The sequence below is a fragment of the Oncorhynchus gorbuscha genome, linkage group LG20 (assembly GCF_021184085.1).
Source record: "Oncorhynchus gorbuscha isolate QuinsamMale2020 ecotype Even-year linkage group LG20, OgorEven_v1.0, whole genome shotgun sequence".
Lineage (NCBI taxonomy): Eukaryota > Metazoa > Chordata > Actinopteri > Salmoniformes > Salmonidae > Oncorhynchus > Oncorhynchus gorbuscha.
Window position 1 is genome coordinate 19099588 of NC_060192.1, and position 14405 is coordinate 19113992.

Consider the following 14405-nt stretch of genomic DNA (forward strand, 5'->3'; position numbering starts at 1 on the left):
TGCCTTCTCTATTCCCAGAGGAACCAACCCGGCACCGACCAGCAGTGTGTCCTCTGCGACCATGAATGGTGCTCGAGCGAGAACCCCCTCCGGTCTCCCTGCGCACCATCCCTCCCAATTCCATAGGTTCGGGAGAGAGGGTGAGGGAGGATGGAACAACCAGACCCCGATCTAGACGTCCACGAGTAGCCAGCATGTTGTCCAGCTTGATGGACATGTCCACCAGCTAGTCGAAGGTGAGGGTGGTGTCTCTACAGGCCAGCTCCCGACGGACGTCCTCGCGTAGACTACAACGGTAATGGTCGATCAGGGCCCTGTCGCTCCATCCAGCGCCGGCAGCCAAGGTCCTAAACTCCAAAGCAAACTCCTGTGCACTCCTCGTCTCCTGCCTCAGATGATAGAGGAGCTCCCCCGCTGCTTTGCCTTCAGGTGGATGATCGAATACTATCCGGAATTGGCGGGTGAACTCCTCAATGGTCCAATGCCGCATCCTCCCTTCTACACGCAGCGCTGGCCCATTCCAGGGCTTTCCCGGTGAGGCATGAGACGAGGGCATAACTCTTCTCACGGTCAGATGGTACTGGGGAGGCCGTGGCTAGATATAAGTTCAGCTTAAGGAGGAAACCCTGGCAGCCGGATCTTCGATTCCGAAGAGGACAAAACGTTCAAGGAAGATTCCGGTTGTGGTGGTGGTGGCGCTGGAGAAACTCCGTCTCTCCCAGCGATCCATTTTCATGACAATGTGATCCATGACGGAGCTGATAACGTCAAGCTCCCTCGCTTTTTTCTGAACGCGGTCCTCCAGCTCCATGGGCATATTGTCCTCTCCTGCTGACTTCATATTGTATGGTCAGAGATTCTGTCAGGCATATGTGTATAGGTGGCAGGGAAGTCAGGCGCAGGAGAGTCAAACGGAGTGTAAAATGGAGTCTTTTTTTAATAATGTCCTAGTAACATGCTCCATACATAACACTAAACAGGAAAAGAACAATAAACAAAATATGGGTACGAAGACCCGTCGCGCACCTATACAACAAACAACAAACTTCTGCAGAAGTCGTGACAGGAGGACAGAGGAGCCTCTTAAATAAGAAGTTACAGGTCTGTGAGAGCCAGAAATCTTGCTTGTTTGTAGTTGACCAAATACTTATTTTTCCACCATAATTTGCAAATAAATTCATAAAAAATCCTACAATGTGATTTTCTGGTTTTATTTTCTCATTTGTCTGTCATAGTTGAAGTGTACCTATGATGAAAATTACAGGCCTCATCTTTTTAAGTGGGAGAACTTGCACAATTGGTGGCAGACTAAATGCTTTTTTGCCCCACTGTATGAAGTACACATTGACACATTCAGCCCAAAGCGGGAGGTTTAAAAACAATTGTCAGTAGTCACCAAAGTTCCAGAGCATGTAACCAGCTGTTTTTAAGGTTGGATTGGCAAGATCAAGACCCTCCAAACATGCTTAGAGAAGCATTCATACAACAGTCCTAGATTTCTACCAACCATAAGCCTGTCACATGCTTCCCAGTGGAAACAGTTTGCACACAAATTATGGAAGTGTTCAGACTTTTTGCGTTCGTCAGGTTTCTTTAGGCTGTTCAGGCACACACCTTTTCTTTTAAAGGGAGTATTGGAGGAACAGACGTTTGTGTCGCCTTCTGCTAAGATCAAACCGAACCTACTATGCGGGCGCCTTTAGAGCCTAGAGTGACGGTTAGATGGTTGACATCCTGACCTTGTGACTTAGAGTCAGATGGAACGCTGCTAATCAAAGACTTAACGTTGCTCAATAATATGAGATGTGTATTAGAGCTTTGAGGTCACACACACATACGCACACTTCCCAAAAAGTACATACATTGGATGCACACACAGACTCCCGTCACGCTTGTGTGAGTGTGCTCAATTTTTGACCTCTTGTGTCACTGCAATTGCTGATATAAATGGCTGTTGATGACAGCTGTGCATGTCATTTGTCAATGCCAGAGGGACTGAGCGGTGCAAGGTTGGACAGAATGGACAGATGTTGGTAGCTGGTGCAGGCTAGTGATGGGGGATAAATAGTTACATATCGGGATATTATTTTTGATGATGTATCGTTTTGATATCGCAATATTATTTTTATGTTAGTTGTACCTGCACCAAAACTCCAGTATTTTTCCTTCATAGTGTTGTTCTCCATCTTTTTAAATTGGGGGAAATTTGCTTTCAGCACTTTTATTTCCATGACTGATCAAAACTCGTTTCCTCATGCTCTCGCTTGTCCCTCTGTAGCAGACATACGGTGAGCAATATGTTTGGAACATTGAATCGCAATAAAAAAAATCACTATCGAATCACATTACATATAGAATCGCAGTACATATCGTATCTGCACTTAAGTATTGTAATCTCTTGAAGCCCCTGGCAATTCCCAGCCCTAGTACAGGCCTGTGTCCCTGTTGTCATAATGACAGAGAGAGAATGTCACTCCCCAATGTCACAGCACATTCAGACTGGAGGGCGGAGGAGGACCTTCAATTTGTACTGTCAGCAGTTTCTGTTTTCATAATAATTGTTCTTGAGGGAAGGAGCAGTTGAAAGTGCATTTTATGCTTCTGAAGTGTAGATAACGAATAAACCCACAAATGTTCTATTCTTTGTAGACAGTAACTGGTATTTGGGAATGAAATAGTTTGAATAAATTGATTTATTCAGACTACTCCTTACATTTTGATTACATTTAAGACTGTCAAATGCACATTAACCATCATCCTTGTCTAGGGAGATCTTCTTTGTCTCTTACTTTGACCCTGCTCCCTATTTTTCACCACCGCATCAAGCTACATCACCCATGACTAATATTCACCTATAAGTAGGCTATTACTTCCCAGAAGAGCTGTACGCTGGAACAGCCATTTACTAATCCCATGTCCCCAGCCTGTCCTGTCTTTACTGCAGTAGTGGTGTTGTCCTGCCCCAGCTACGGTGTGTAACTGGGGACATAGTATAGATTATCAGAGCTGCTGCTGCCAGCCAGATGCCAAGAGCCACTGTGACCTTTCACTTGATGGCGTGCCAACGTCCGGACGGAGAATGGGATTTGGTGTATGGGGGAAAACCTAACCGCAGCAGTAATAGTGTTTTCTCTCACACAACCTCTCTCTCTCCTCTGTCCTCTGCTCTCCCATTCCTTTCCTGTATTTCTCTTTCTTGTTACTACATCTGTCATCTCATGCCCTTTTACTTACTCTCACACACACACACACACACACACACACACACACACACACACACACACACACACACACACACACACACACACACACACACACACACACACACACACACACACACACACACACACACACACACACACGACTGACAAAATGTATCTTACTTAAACATGCCAGTCATGGTCTTTTGAGCAGAGCACCTCCAAGCATATAGCCAGCTGTAGCTTCCTATCCTTCCTATTAAGATTTACTTTGATTAATTCATTTCATTTTATCCGTGGGTGGTCTTTTAATTTCAAGCTTCAGTGCCTGTGTGATAGAGTTACAGTGTACTATGTTCCAATTAACAGCAGGAACATTACACTGGAGTTGGGTGGTCACTGGTGCCTGGCCTAGCCTGGCTGGCAGTGTCAAAGCCGGTTGACTTGTAAACCTGGGCTGATTCATAGCCAGTGATGGTAAATGTGTATGTCTGTTGGTGCCAGGTTACGCTATGTGCGTGCGTGTGTAGGGCTGGCTCAGTTACCTTGTAACCGACTGTTATGGATGAAGACTGTCATGGGGCGGCAGGTAGCCTAGTGGTTAGAGCACCGAAAGGTTGCTGGATCAAATCCCCGAGCTGACAAGGTAAAAATCTGTCGTTCTGCCCCTGAACAAGGCAGCAGTTCCCCTGTCATTGTACATAATCATTTGTTCATAGCTGACTTTCCTAGTTAAATAAAGGTACATTTAAAAAAATGAATAACTGTAAAAAGTGTTTATTAATATTTCCTGGGAATGAACAGCTGACGCGTGTGTCTGCTTGACTTATAGCACCTAGGAAAGAGCAGGCGACAGCAGAGCTCTCTCTCATCTGAGTTAATGCACTGCTAAGGCCTGCCCATGCAACTTTGATGGAGAGACACTGAATTATTCAGTGGGTGTGGCTGACCCAAGGCAAGCCGCAGGGGGAGCGGTCAACACCCAGGTGCTGCTCACCAAACTGACATGTTTTTAACTATGGATGTGTTGTAGCATGGAGAAACAACTCATAGCCGCCGCCTTTGCAGATCTGAAATAATTAGTTGGGTGTAAGCAAAATGGAGGAGTCTCCAATAAAAACCTGCCATCGCCATTTTGCTTACACCTATCTAATCCTTACCGTGCTTGGAGTAATTCTGAATTATTGCATGCTTCACTGTTGGTTAACTACTTATCTACTCGTGTTCCAGTGCACCGTACTGCCACAGATGGAAGAAGGAGCCAAATGTCTGACAGGATGTAGAAATCTGAAACACCTGTTTAGTCTAGTGATGTGAAGTGAGAGAAGATGGAAATCGATGAAACTTGGCTGACTTTCCGCTAATATTCTCATTGCTGAAACATTCAATCTCAATTCAGGTTTCTGTTCCCAAAACTAGAATCTATTAAGAAGAGTGCACCATGTTTTGTAGACTTGACCCATTGCCAAAGTTTAAAAAAAATGGTTTTGTTTAGGAGTGTATGGGTGAATTGAGTTATTGGATAATGGAAATATGCTAAAACGCACCAATGTGATCTCGCTAGCTTGTGCTTGGCAATGCCCACCACCTTGCTTGTTCTGCGCACTATGCTTGATTTGCTCCCATTGAAAATGACACCAGTGACAGATCTTGAGTTAGTTACCATTAGAGTTCGACCGATTATTCGGAATGACCGATTAATTTGGGCCGATTTCAAGTTTTCATAACAATCGGAAATCGTTATTTTTCGATACCGATTTGGCCGATTTAAAAAAATAATAATAATAATAATATATATTTTTTTCATGTATATATATTTTTTACACCTTTTTATTTAACTAGACAAGTCAGTTTAGAACACATTCTTATTTTCAATGACGGCCTAGGTACAGTGGTTAACTGTCTTATTCAGGGGCAGAACGATAGATTTTTACCTTGTCAGCTCGGGGATTCAATCTTGCCCAATGCTCTAACCACTAGCTAGCATTAACCTTATATTATAAAAAACAATCAATCATATTCACTAGTTAACTACACATGGTTGATGATTATTACTGGTTTATCTAGCGTGTCCTTGCGTTGCATATAATCGATGCGGTGCGCATTTGCGAAAAAGGACTGTCGTTACTCCCAACATGTACCTAACCATAAACATCAATGCCTTTCTTAAAATCAATACACAGAAGTATATATTTTTAAACCTGCATATTTAGCTAAAATAAATCCGGGTTAGCAGGCAATATTAACCAGGTGAAATTGTGTCACTTCTCTGGTGGCTGTTGTCGATATGTTCCTGGTTCGAGCCCAGGTAGGAGCGAGGAGAGGGAAGGAAGCTGTACTGTTACACTGGCAATAGTAAAGTGGCTATAAGAACATCCAATAGTCAAAGGTATATGAAATACAAATGGTATAGAGAGAAATAGTCCTATAATTCCTATAATAACTACAACCTAAAACTTCTTACCTGGGAATATTGAAGACTCATGATTAAAGGAACCACCAGCTTTCATATGTTCTGAGCAAGGAACTTAAACGGTAGCTTTCTTACATGGCACATATTGCACTTTTACTTTCTTCTCCAACACTTTTGTTTTTGCATTATTTAAACCAAATTGAACATGTTTCATTATTTATTTGAGGCTAAATTGATTTTCATGATTACATTTACATTTAAGTCATTTAGCAGACGCTCTTATCCAGAGCGACTTACAAATTGGTGCATTCACCTTATGACATCCAGTGGAACAGCCACTTATGATGTATTATATTAAGTTAAAATAAGTGTTCATTCAGAATTGTTGTAATTGTCATTATTACAAATAAATAAAAACAATCGGCCGACTAATCTCTATCGGCCTTTTTTGGCCCTCCAATAATCGGTATCGGTGTTGAAAAATCATAATCGGCCGACCTCTAGTTACCAGTATATTTCGCACTGCCTGATGAGAGAGCTTATCCCTGGAAGGGACCCTGTTGGCAATAGGATTTCACTGGCTTTTCTTGGCCTGACTTGGGCATGCTTGAGTGAGTGTGGGCTTCAAGATGACAGCATTGGCACCCCACAGTTCAAACTCATCACCATGTGATTAAACTTTGTCAGAAGTTGTCACAGCTGTCACTTTACACTACACATCCTCCTCTGTCTGTAACCTCACTGGCTATGCGTCTATAGCGGATGATCCAGGATCTATTAGCGTTTAGATTGCATATCTGTCAAGCCTGTTCAGTGTGTCTGTCTTGTTTAGTGCTTAGGCTATTTCCTCCACAGACACACACACACACAGTCCTTTGCTTGTGTGTCTATTGATCCATGCGGGCTCCCCAGGGTGACGTGGTGCTCATACTGATGCAGCACTGAGACGGCCATGAGGAAAGCGGCTGATGAGCTGAGTGATCATCCCCAGCTCTGCCACCTGCTCTTCTCTGTCTCTGCGTCTCTCTCTAAATAGTTACAATGCAACTTCAGTTAACATGGAATTCTGAAGGCAATTTAGTTCTTAAAATGACAAGGCAATGCATTCTCGGAGACAGTAGATATTTTACAAAATAAATAATGTATTTCAAAATAACCAGGGTAAAGCAATGAATGTACAGGATGATGTGATGGCAAAATGATGTACTAATGTGATAAGCTTCAGAATCAGAGTCAGACAGGGAATGGGGATTAGAGGGCCTAAGATCAAACAAACAGTTATTCTTTATATTTCAGAATGAAACAAGGCAGGCAGGGATTATAGGAGAAATATAGATAATGATAAAAGTAACAGATACAGGTTACACACACATTCAAAGCAGGGAAAAGATGGGTGGAATAGCATTCCTCATGAAGCTGGTTGAGAGAATGCCATACGTGTGCAAAGCTGTCATCAAGGAAAAGGGTGGCTACTTTGAAGAATCTCAAATATATTTTGAGTTGTTTAACACTTTTTTTTTTTACTACATGATTAGTCTTCACTATTATTTTTACAATGTACAAAATAGTAAAAATAAAGAAAAACCCTTGAATGAGTAGGTGTGTCCAGACTTTTGACTGGTACTCTAGTCAAAAATGTTGAAAGAAATACCGTGTAAAATTCAAGTCAGTTGGGAGTAGGTTTTTGAAGTCCCAATACCTTGTTCATCGGGTCTATAACCTGACGTATAATACAATTGACACAGGAGTGCTAATCCCACACACAAATTCTAATGGTGTAAAAGTATGACTTCAAGTTTACTACGAGGACTATACACTATAGAGCTTTACCACAAAGATTAGAATACACAACCAAGACAATTGTTTATGGATAACCAAAAGTAACTAATGTGCATTCAGATAAACGCTAAATAGTATATCGACCTGGGAGTGCCTGGCTTACAGAACGAGGAAGACCGTATGGGGTTTGGTTAACCCTGGGGCATTAAAATGGTCACCCCCCTGGAACTCTTTGAGTTGCTTTGCAAAGTGGGTGGGACTGGTTGAAATTGGGAACAAACTAGGCAGCTTTTGCCTCTTTAGGGGCATCTTGTGTCATGTGTGGCCAATGGACTACCTGGAGCAGTGTATTGCATGTTGAGAGACTATCCTCCTGCAAGAGTTGCATGTACATATAAAGAGCTTGTTGGCTCTGGGAAATACACATATAAATCATGACTGGTTCAGGTTGTGTACCCTGTAATGTATAGGCTTTGATTACTAGCAATGCTAACGTGGTCACGCAAACAAAAATAGTACGCCTAACTCAAAGAGCAGGGCACTTTCAGACAACAGTTATAGGTTGTCACCTAACGTAAGTCTCAAATCAAAATTATGGCTCACGGTCAAGTTGCACTAGTATTGTCAATGGAGGTTGAGCAGCCTCATTAACTATCAGAAAATCATTAGCAATACCAGTGGACACTGAATATTACCTGGATAAAACTAAATTGGACACCTAATTAAAAGAGAAGGGTACCAAAAGATATAGCTTATCACCTACTACAAGGGTCAAAATTACAATTATTCAACTGTAATTAAAGTCTGCTGTAGTCTTTGAGGGAGTATGGCAGCTCCCCTTGAACTCACTATCAGAAAAATAAAAACGGTAGTTAGGTTGATCAGACCTTACTCTATTACTAGCAGGAATTCAATAATCGTAGGCTACCAGTTAGATACTGGACAGCCTAATTAGATATGTTTTCCAAAAACAGTAACTCAACTCAAAGGCACTATATTTAGCAGAAAAGCTAGGCTAATTCAATCATCACTGTTAATTAAAACACTACCTTAAAGTACGCCTTGTCCAAAGGGCTCAACACCATGTCCACCAAATTCCAATATCAGAATAATATGATTTGTCCAAGTCCATAGGTTACACAATGCAATAGAATCCAACAATAGAATTGTCAAAGAAATGGTGACTATAGTATGAATCATGCACGACTGCCTTGGCTCCTAATCTGGGAGGAGGGATATATTCAACTAGGCTAAACTAAGGATAGAGGCAAGCGATTATTCTAATAATCCTAAAACTAAACAAAGGAGACATACAGCGTGGGTCTAATCATAAGGAACAACTTCATAGGCTTAATTCACAATAAGGATTTACAGATTACGCACCTGTTTCAGGCTAACATAATAGATTATTATTGACTCAAACTCATATGGGCTCTCAGAATAAGGACCGTTGCGTTTGGACGGCGACCAGCCATATGGTTACTATTATGAACTACAAAACAGTCCAAGGACACCCCAAGAATTCTCTGGACTATTGAAATGCTTTGTTTTGGACTGCCTGCCAATGTCCTCGGAAGTCATTGGTTCCAGACAGATATACAGTACCAGTCAAGTTCGGACACACCTACTCATTCAAGGGTTTTTCTTTATTTTTGTTGTAGAATAATAGTGATGACCAACTATGAAATAACACGTGGAATCATGTAGTAACCAAAAAAGATTCTTCAGTGGCCACCCTTTGCCTTGATGACAGCTTTGCACACTCTTGGCATTCTCTCAATCAGCTTCATGAGGTAGTCACCTGGAATGCATTTCGATAACAGTTGCCTTGTTAAAAGTTAATTGGTGGAATTTCTTTCCTTAATACATTTGAACCAATCAGTTGTGTTGTGACAAGGTATGGGGTGGTATACAGAAGATGGCACTATTTGGTAAAAGACCAAGTCCGTTTTATGGCAAGAACTGCTCAAATAAGGAAAGAGAATTGACAGTCCATCATTACTTTAAGACATGAAGGTCAGTCAATCCGGAACATTTCAAGAACTTTGAAAGTTTGTTCAAGTGCAGTTGCGAAAACCATTGCGCTATGATAACTGGCTCTCATGAAGACCGCCACAGGAAAGGAAGCCCCAGAGTTACTTCTGCTGCAGAGGATAAGTTCATTAGAGTTACCAGCCTCAGAAATTGCAGCCCAAACAAATGCTTCAGATTTCAAGTAACAGAGACATCTCAACATCAACTATTCAGAGGAGACTGCGTGAATCAGGCCTTCATAATCGAATTGCTGCAAAGAAACCACTACTTAAGGACACCAATAATAATAAGAAGAGACTTGCTTGGGCCAAGAAACACGAGCAATGGACATTGCATCGGTGGAAATCTGTCCTTTGGTCTGATTTGAGATTTTTGGTTCCAACCGCTCTGTTTTTGTGAGACGCAGAGTAGGTCAACAGATGATCTCTGAATGTGTGGTACCCACCGTAAAGCAAGGCGGAGTGGGGGTGCTTTGCTGGTGTCATGAATGTCATGATTTATTTAGAATTCAAGGCACACTTAACCAGCATGGCTACCACAGTATTCTGCAGTGATACGCCATCCCATCTGGTTTGTGCTTAGTGGGACGATCATTTGTTTTTCAACAGGACAATGACCCAACACACCTCCAGGCTCTAAGGGCTATTTGACCAAGGAGAGGGAGGAAATGCAGCATCAGATGACCTGACCTCCACAATCTCCCGACCTCAACCCAATTGAGATGGTTTGGGATGAGTTGGACTGCAGTGTCAAGGGAAAACAGCCAACAAGTGCTCAGCATATGTGGGAACTCCTTCAAGACTGTTGGAAAAGCATTCCAGGTGAAGCTGGTTGAGAGAATGCTATGAGTGTGCAAAGCTTGTCAACGTAAAGGGTGTCTACTTTGAAGAATATTAAATATATTTTGATTTGTTGATGTTTTGTTTGTTTTATTTCATAGTTTTGATGTCTTCTATTATTCTACAATGTAGAAAATAGTAAAATAAAGAATAACCCTTGAATGAGTAACCAGCTCGATCTCACCTATCTTTTCCCTGCTTTGAATGTGTGTGTCACCTGTATCTGTTACTTTTATCATTACTATCTATATTTCTCCTATAATCCCTGCCTGCCTTGTTTCATTCTGAAATATAAAGAATAACTGTTTGTTTGATCTTAGGCCCTCTAATCCCCATTCCCTGTCTGACTCTGATTCTGTAGCTTATCACATTAGTACATCATTTTGCCATCACAATATCCATTATTCATTCATCCTGCACATTCATTGCTGGTATTTTTGGTAAAATATCTACCGTCTTGCATTGCCTTGTCATTTTAAGAACATAATTACCTTCAGAATTGTAAATTAACCTTAGTTATAATTGTAACTATTTGGTGACCTGTCAATAATTTCATAGTAATAAAGCATTCACATTCCATTTCACAACCCTGGCATATCTCCACTAGAGCGGGAGATGAGCTATGCCCCTAGTCAGGCTGATATACAGTATATCTGATGTAGAGTCATGGCACAGTCGAGGTGAGTCCATCACACGAGCCATCAGCCCTGGTTTGTGTATGTGGCCCTCAGCCGAGATAAATAGACCCCAGCTAGATAGCGGGTCACTGCCTCCATCGCATCTGATTCACTGCCAGCATAGGCTAACAATCTGAGTGCATCTCTCCTCTCATTTCTCTCCTCTCCCAACTGTCTCTCCCCCTCTTTCATCCCTCACAGCACTCACTGCTCCAATCTCCCTTTTTTATCACTTTTTTTTTCAGCCTCTCCCATTCTCTCAATCAAACAGCTCCCTCTGTCCCCTCCCTCCCTCATCTTTGGTTCTCCCATCTCTCTCTCCCAGTCGCTCACTGTCTTTCATTTTCTCTCTGCCTTCTCCCAAAATCTTTCTCTTTCCATCTACGCTAGTGCTGATCGATTAACCAAATTGTCATTATTTTGTGGGGGTTATTAAACAAGTAATTGCCCGATGTCGGTTCATTCACACCGTTTCTCCAGAGGGAAATCAAATCATCCACAAGAGAGTTGAAGTCTAGAACTATATGGGACACTGGGCTGAAGGAAGTTGTAGTTTTCAGTAAGCAAATATTCAACCTAGTTCAGCGCAGAAACATGGTACTTGTCTACAATGACCATAATCCATTGTGCCTGTTCTTCTCCGTCTATGATACACTTTTACGCCTGCTACTTTAAGTTAGATACACACAGACTGCATAAGCCACCGCATGAGAGAGGATTGTACACAATGAGAGAAAGGGATAGAGAGTTCGTGAAAGTATGTCTTATTTACTAGTTAAATTATTTAATCAGACAGCTCTGCAACATATTTAGGCAGGCTAGCCTAGCTAAATAGGTTGATTAAAGACTGTACATTATGGGGAGAACAGAGAACATTAGATGGTTGGTTGGTTGGCTGGCTGCTACTGCCTAAGCAGAGATGAGATGATGAATTTAAGCAATTTAAAGTCATCAAATTAAACTAGTAATATACACGACTGAAATATTTGGTTATTTTCTCGCTGTGGAACATTTTCAATGTTTTGGCAATTGAATATTCAATATTTTTGGCTTTGTAATTTCCATTAAAAAGCTCTTATAATTTTTGTCATTATTTCATAATGCATTTAATGTTCAAGAAAAATAATGAATCTCTAACGGTGATTTATTTTTGAATAATCGAACCAAACAGACCTCAAAAACCACTAATCGCTCAGCCCTGATTTCCACCCCTTTCCTCTCTCTCTTTCTCGCCAACTCTATCGCTCTGAGATTATGTAATTAATGCAGAAACTCTCTCACTTTCTGCTGGGCCAGGCCTCGTTCCACTGTTGTGTTGAGGTTGAATACATTTTAGGCAGGACTCCCCCTGGGGCCATTTTCCAAATTAGCCCTGCTCACAATAACGAGTCCACCCCAGCCAAACCGTCAGATAGGGGGCTTATTTTAGAGATGCACTCCCCAGCCAGTCAGTCTCTCAGTCACAACACTGGGCCTGTAATGTCTATCCACGTCAGTATGGTTCAGTTGGCTATGGTCTGTCTGTGGCAGTAGTTATAGGGTTGATGCTGGAGAATAATTAGTGAGGCAGTGCAGTTCACCATGGCTTTTGTTTTCTGTGTTCTATTCACTACTGTAGATATTGTGCATGGCCCTGGCTTTTATCTGGGACGACATTAGCCCTGGATTATGCCACGTATTTTCAGATGGGGCAGTAAATAATAGACTGATACAAAGTTCTAATGCGCGCACACCCCAATTAATCAACGTGGCATGAATTGTTATCATACCTCATTTGTAGATATGTGCATGTCTCCTCATGACTGACTTGCATTCACTTACTTTCAGAAAGCAAATCCTGATGAGTGTGGTGAAGAGAAATTAGGCAACATTTAAAATTTGATGTCATGTGTAAATCCAGGTCTTTGCTCAATTATTTTCTTTCCCCTCTCTCTCTCTCTTTCAGCTCGTCAGTCCCAGCCCCTGTTGGTCAGGTTGTTCAGCAGGTTTTGGCGACGGTAGCCAACACCAACCAGGCCAAACGAGTGAGTATGAAGAGTACATCTAACATCCTCCCAACTGTCAAGGCGTTTCATCTGTGTGCTTTCCGCTATCAGAGACTGAAAATCTGTACACCCCATCTCTAAGAACTCAGCACCTCCGTGTAGTTCCTGGAGTTCCAGTGTACTTGGCTGACCGCTGGCCTGCGATGTTATAGGATAGAGTGGAAAGTCATTATGACAGGGCTGTGAAATGTCCCAGGTTTCTCCCATGTGCCGGCGGAGGAGTGATAAAAGTGGCGACTGGGTGGGAACGGATTCATACAGGGGAACTCTCTCGCACATCACACCTCAGTCCGAACCAGGTTCAAGTTGATGGGATGCATGACTCATAAACCTACACACAGAAACACTCACAGAAAGCACTGCGTATACGAACACTAAAACACTGTTTTGCAAGAAACAGACTCCAAAGTCTGAGTAGTGAGATTAACTAAATTACATTTAGCTTTGACTTAAGATAAACATGAACATTGATTGTTAGGTTCTTTAAAACACCCTCTTACTTTGTGTAGTTATTCTTGAAGCCATGGGAATGAGAGATGTATAAACTTTTCTTCTGTTGTTTTTCTCCTCAGAATTCTACTCAAGGCATACTGAAGGTGTCTGCTGAGAGTATCCGCTCAGCTTCCCCCCAGGGTTTTGTGTTTGGTAAGTACATAAAGATAAGATGTTTTAGATGCTCATCATATCAAGACATGTTGGAAAATGCCTTCCACCTTTTCCCAGGTAATATTTTTTTCAGGGGTCTTTATATACTACAAATCTACACAATTTCTGGTTGAAACCATTCATACATTACATCCATTTGATTACATTCATTATATTACATATTTTATTAGCTCTTTGTATAAGGTGTGTTAACTCTTTTGTCATGCTTATTTTAATGTCATCTCCTCCTGTCCCTCTCTCCCAGGCGGACCCCCTAAACCTGACGCCCTAGTTTCCCTGGCCTCCTCCAGCTCAGCCCCGTCACTAGGGGAGCAGAGCAGCAAAGCCTTCTCCTCCTTTACCACAGCGTGAGTCACTGGGGGTCAGGGGTCAGAGAGGGAAACTTCATGTCAGACCTTCTTGATCAGAAAATAGGAATGTTTTTTTTTTTAGCTCTGGCTGACCGTGTTTTCTCATACTTTATGATGTTTCGGACAGGTCTGCCGGGGCCTTCAGTTTCTCCTCTGTGTCCCAAGGAGCTCCACCAGGTACCTCTCTCAAATATACAGCCATATATGCGACTCATTGGTGTTTTTAGACAGTAAAGTCAGTGCTATAGTTCATTGAATGCCATATCAATGAATTACAGTAACTTCAATTAATATCCCGGGTGTTTATTTTCTTAAATGACTAAAGACAGGCGCATTAGAGACAGGCGGAAGACACATTTAAGTTGAATGCATTCAGTTGTACAACTGACTAGGTATTCCCAT

At 41.9% G+C, this 14405-nt stretch overlaps 1 protein-coding gene across 1 annotated transcript in view; it reads left to right on the top strand.

Annotated features, from left to right (window-relative positions):
• The window catches only part of LOC124006739 (nuclear pore complex protein Nup214-like), a 60153-nt gene that overhangs the window by 24308 nt on the left and 21440 nt on the right, over window positions 1-14405 (top strand). Inside the window, 4 exon segments of the mRNA XM_046316858.1 lie at window positions 12888-12966; window positions 13560-13632; window positions 13898-14000; window positions 14131-14180. Of these exon segments, the coding sequence (XP_046172814.1) occupies window positions 12888-12966; window positions 13560-13632; window positions 13898-14000; window positions 14131-14180 (305 nt within the window).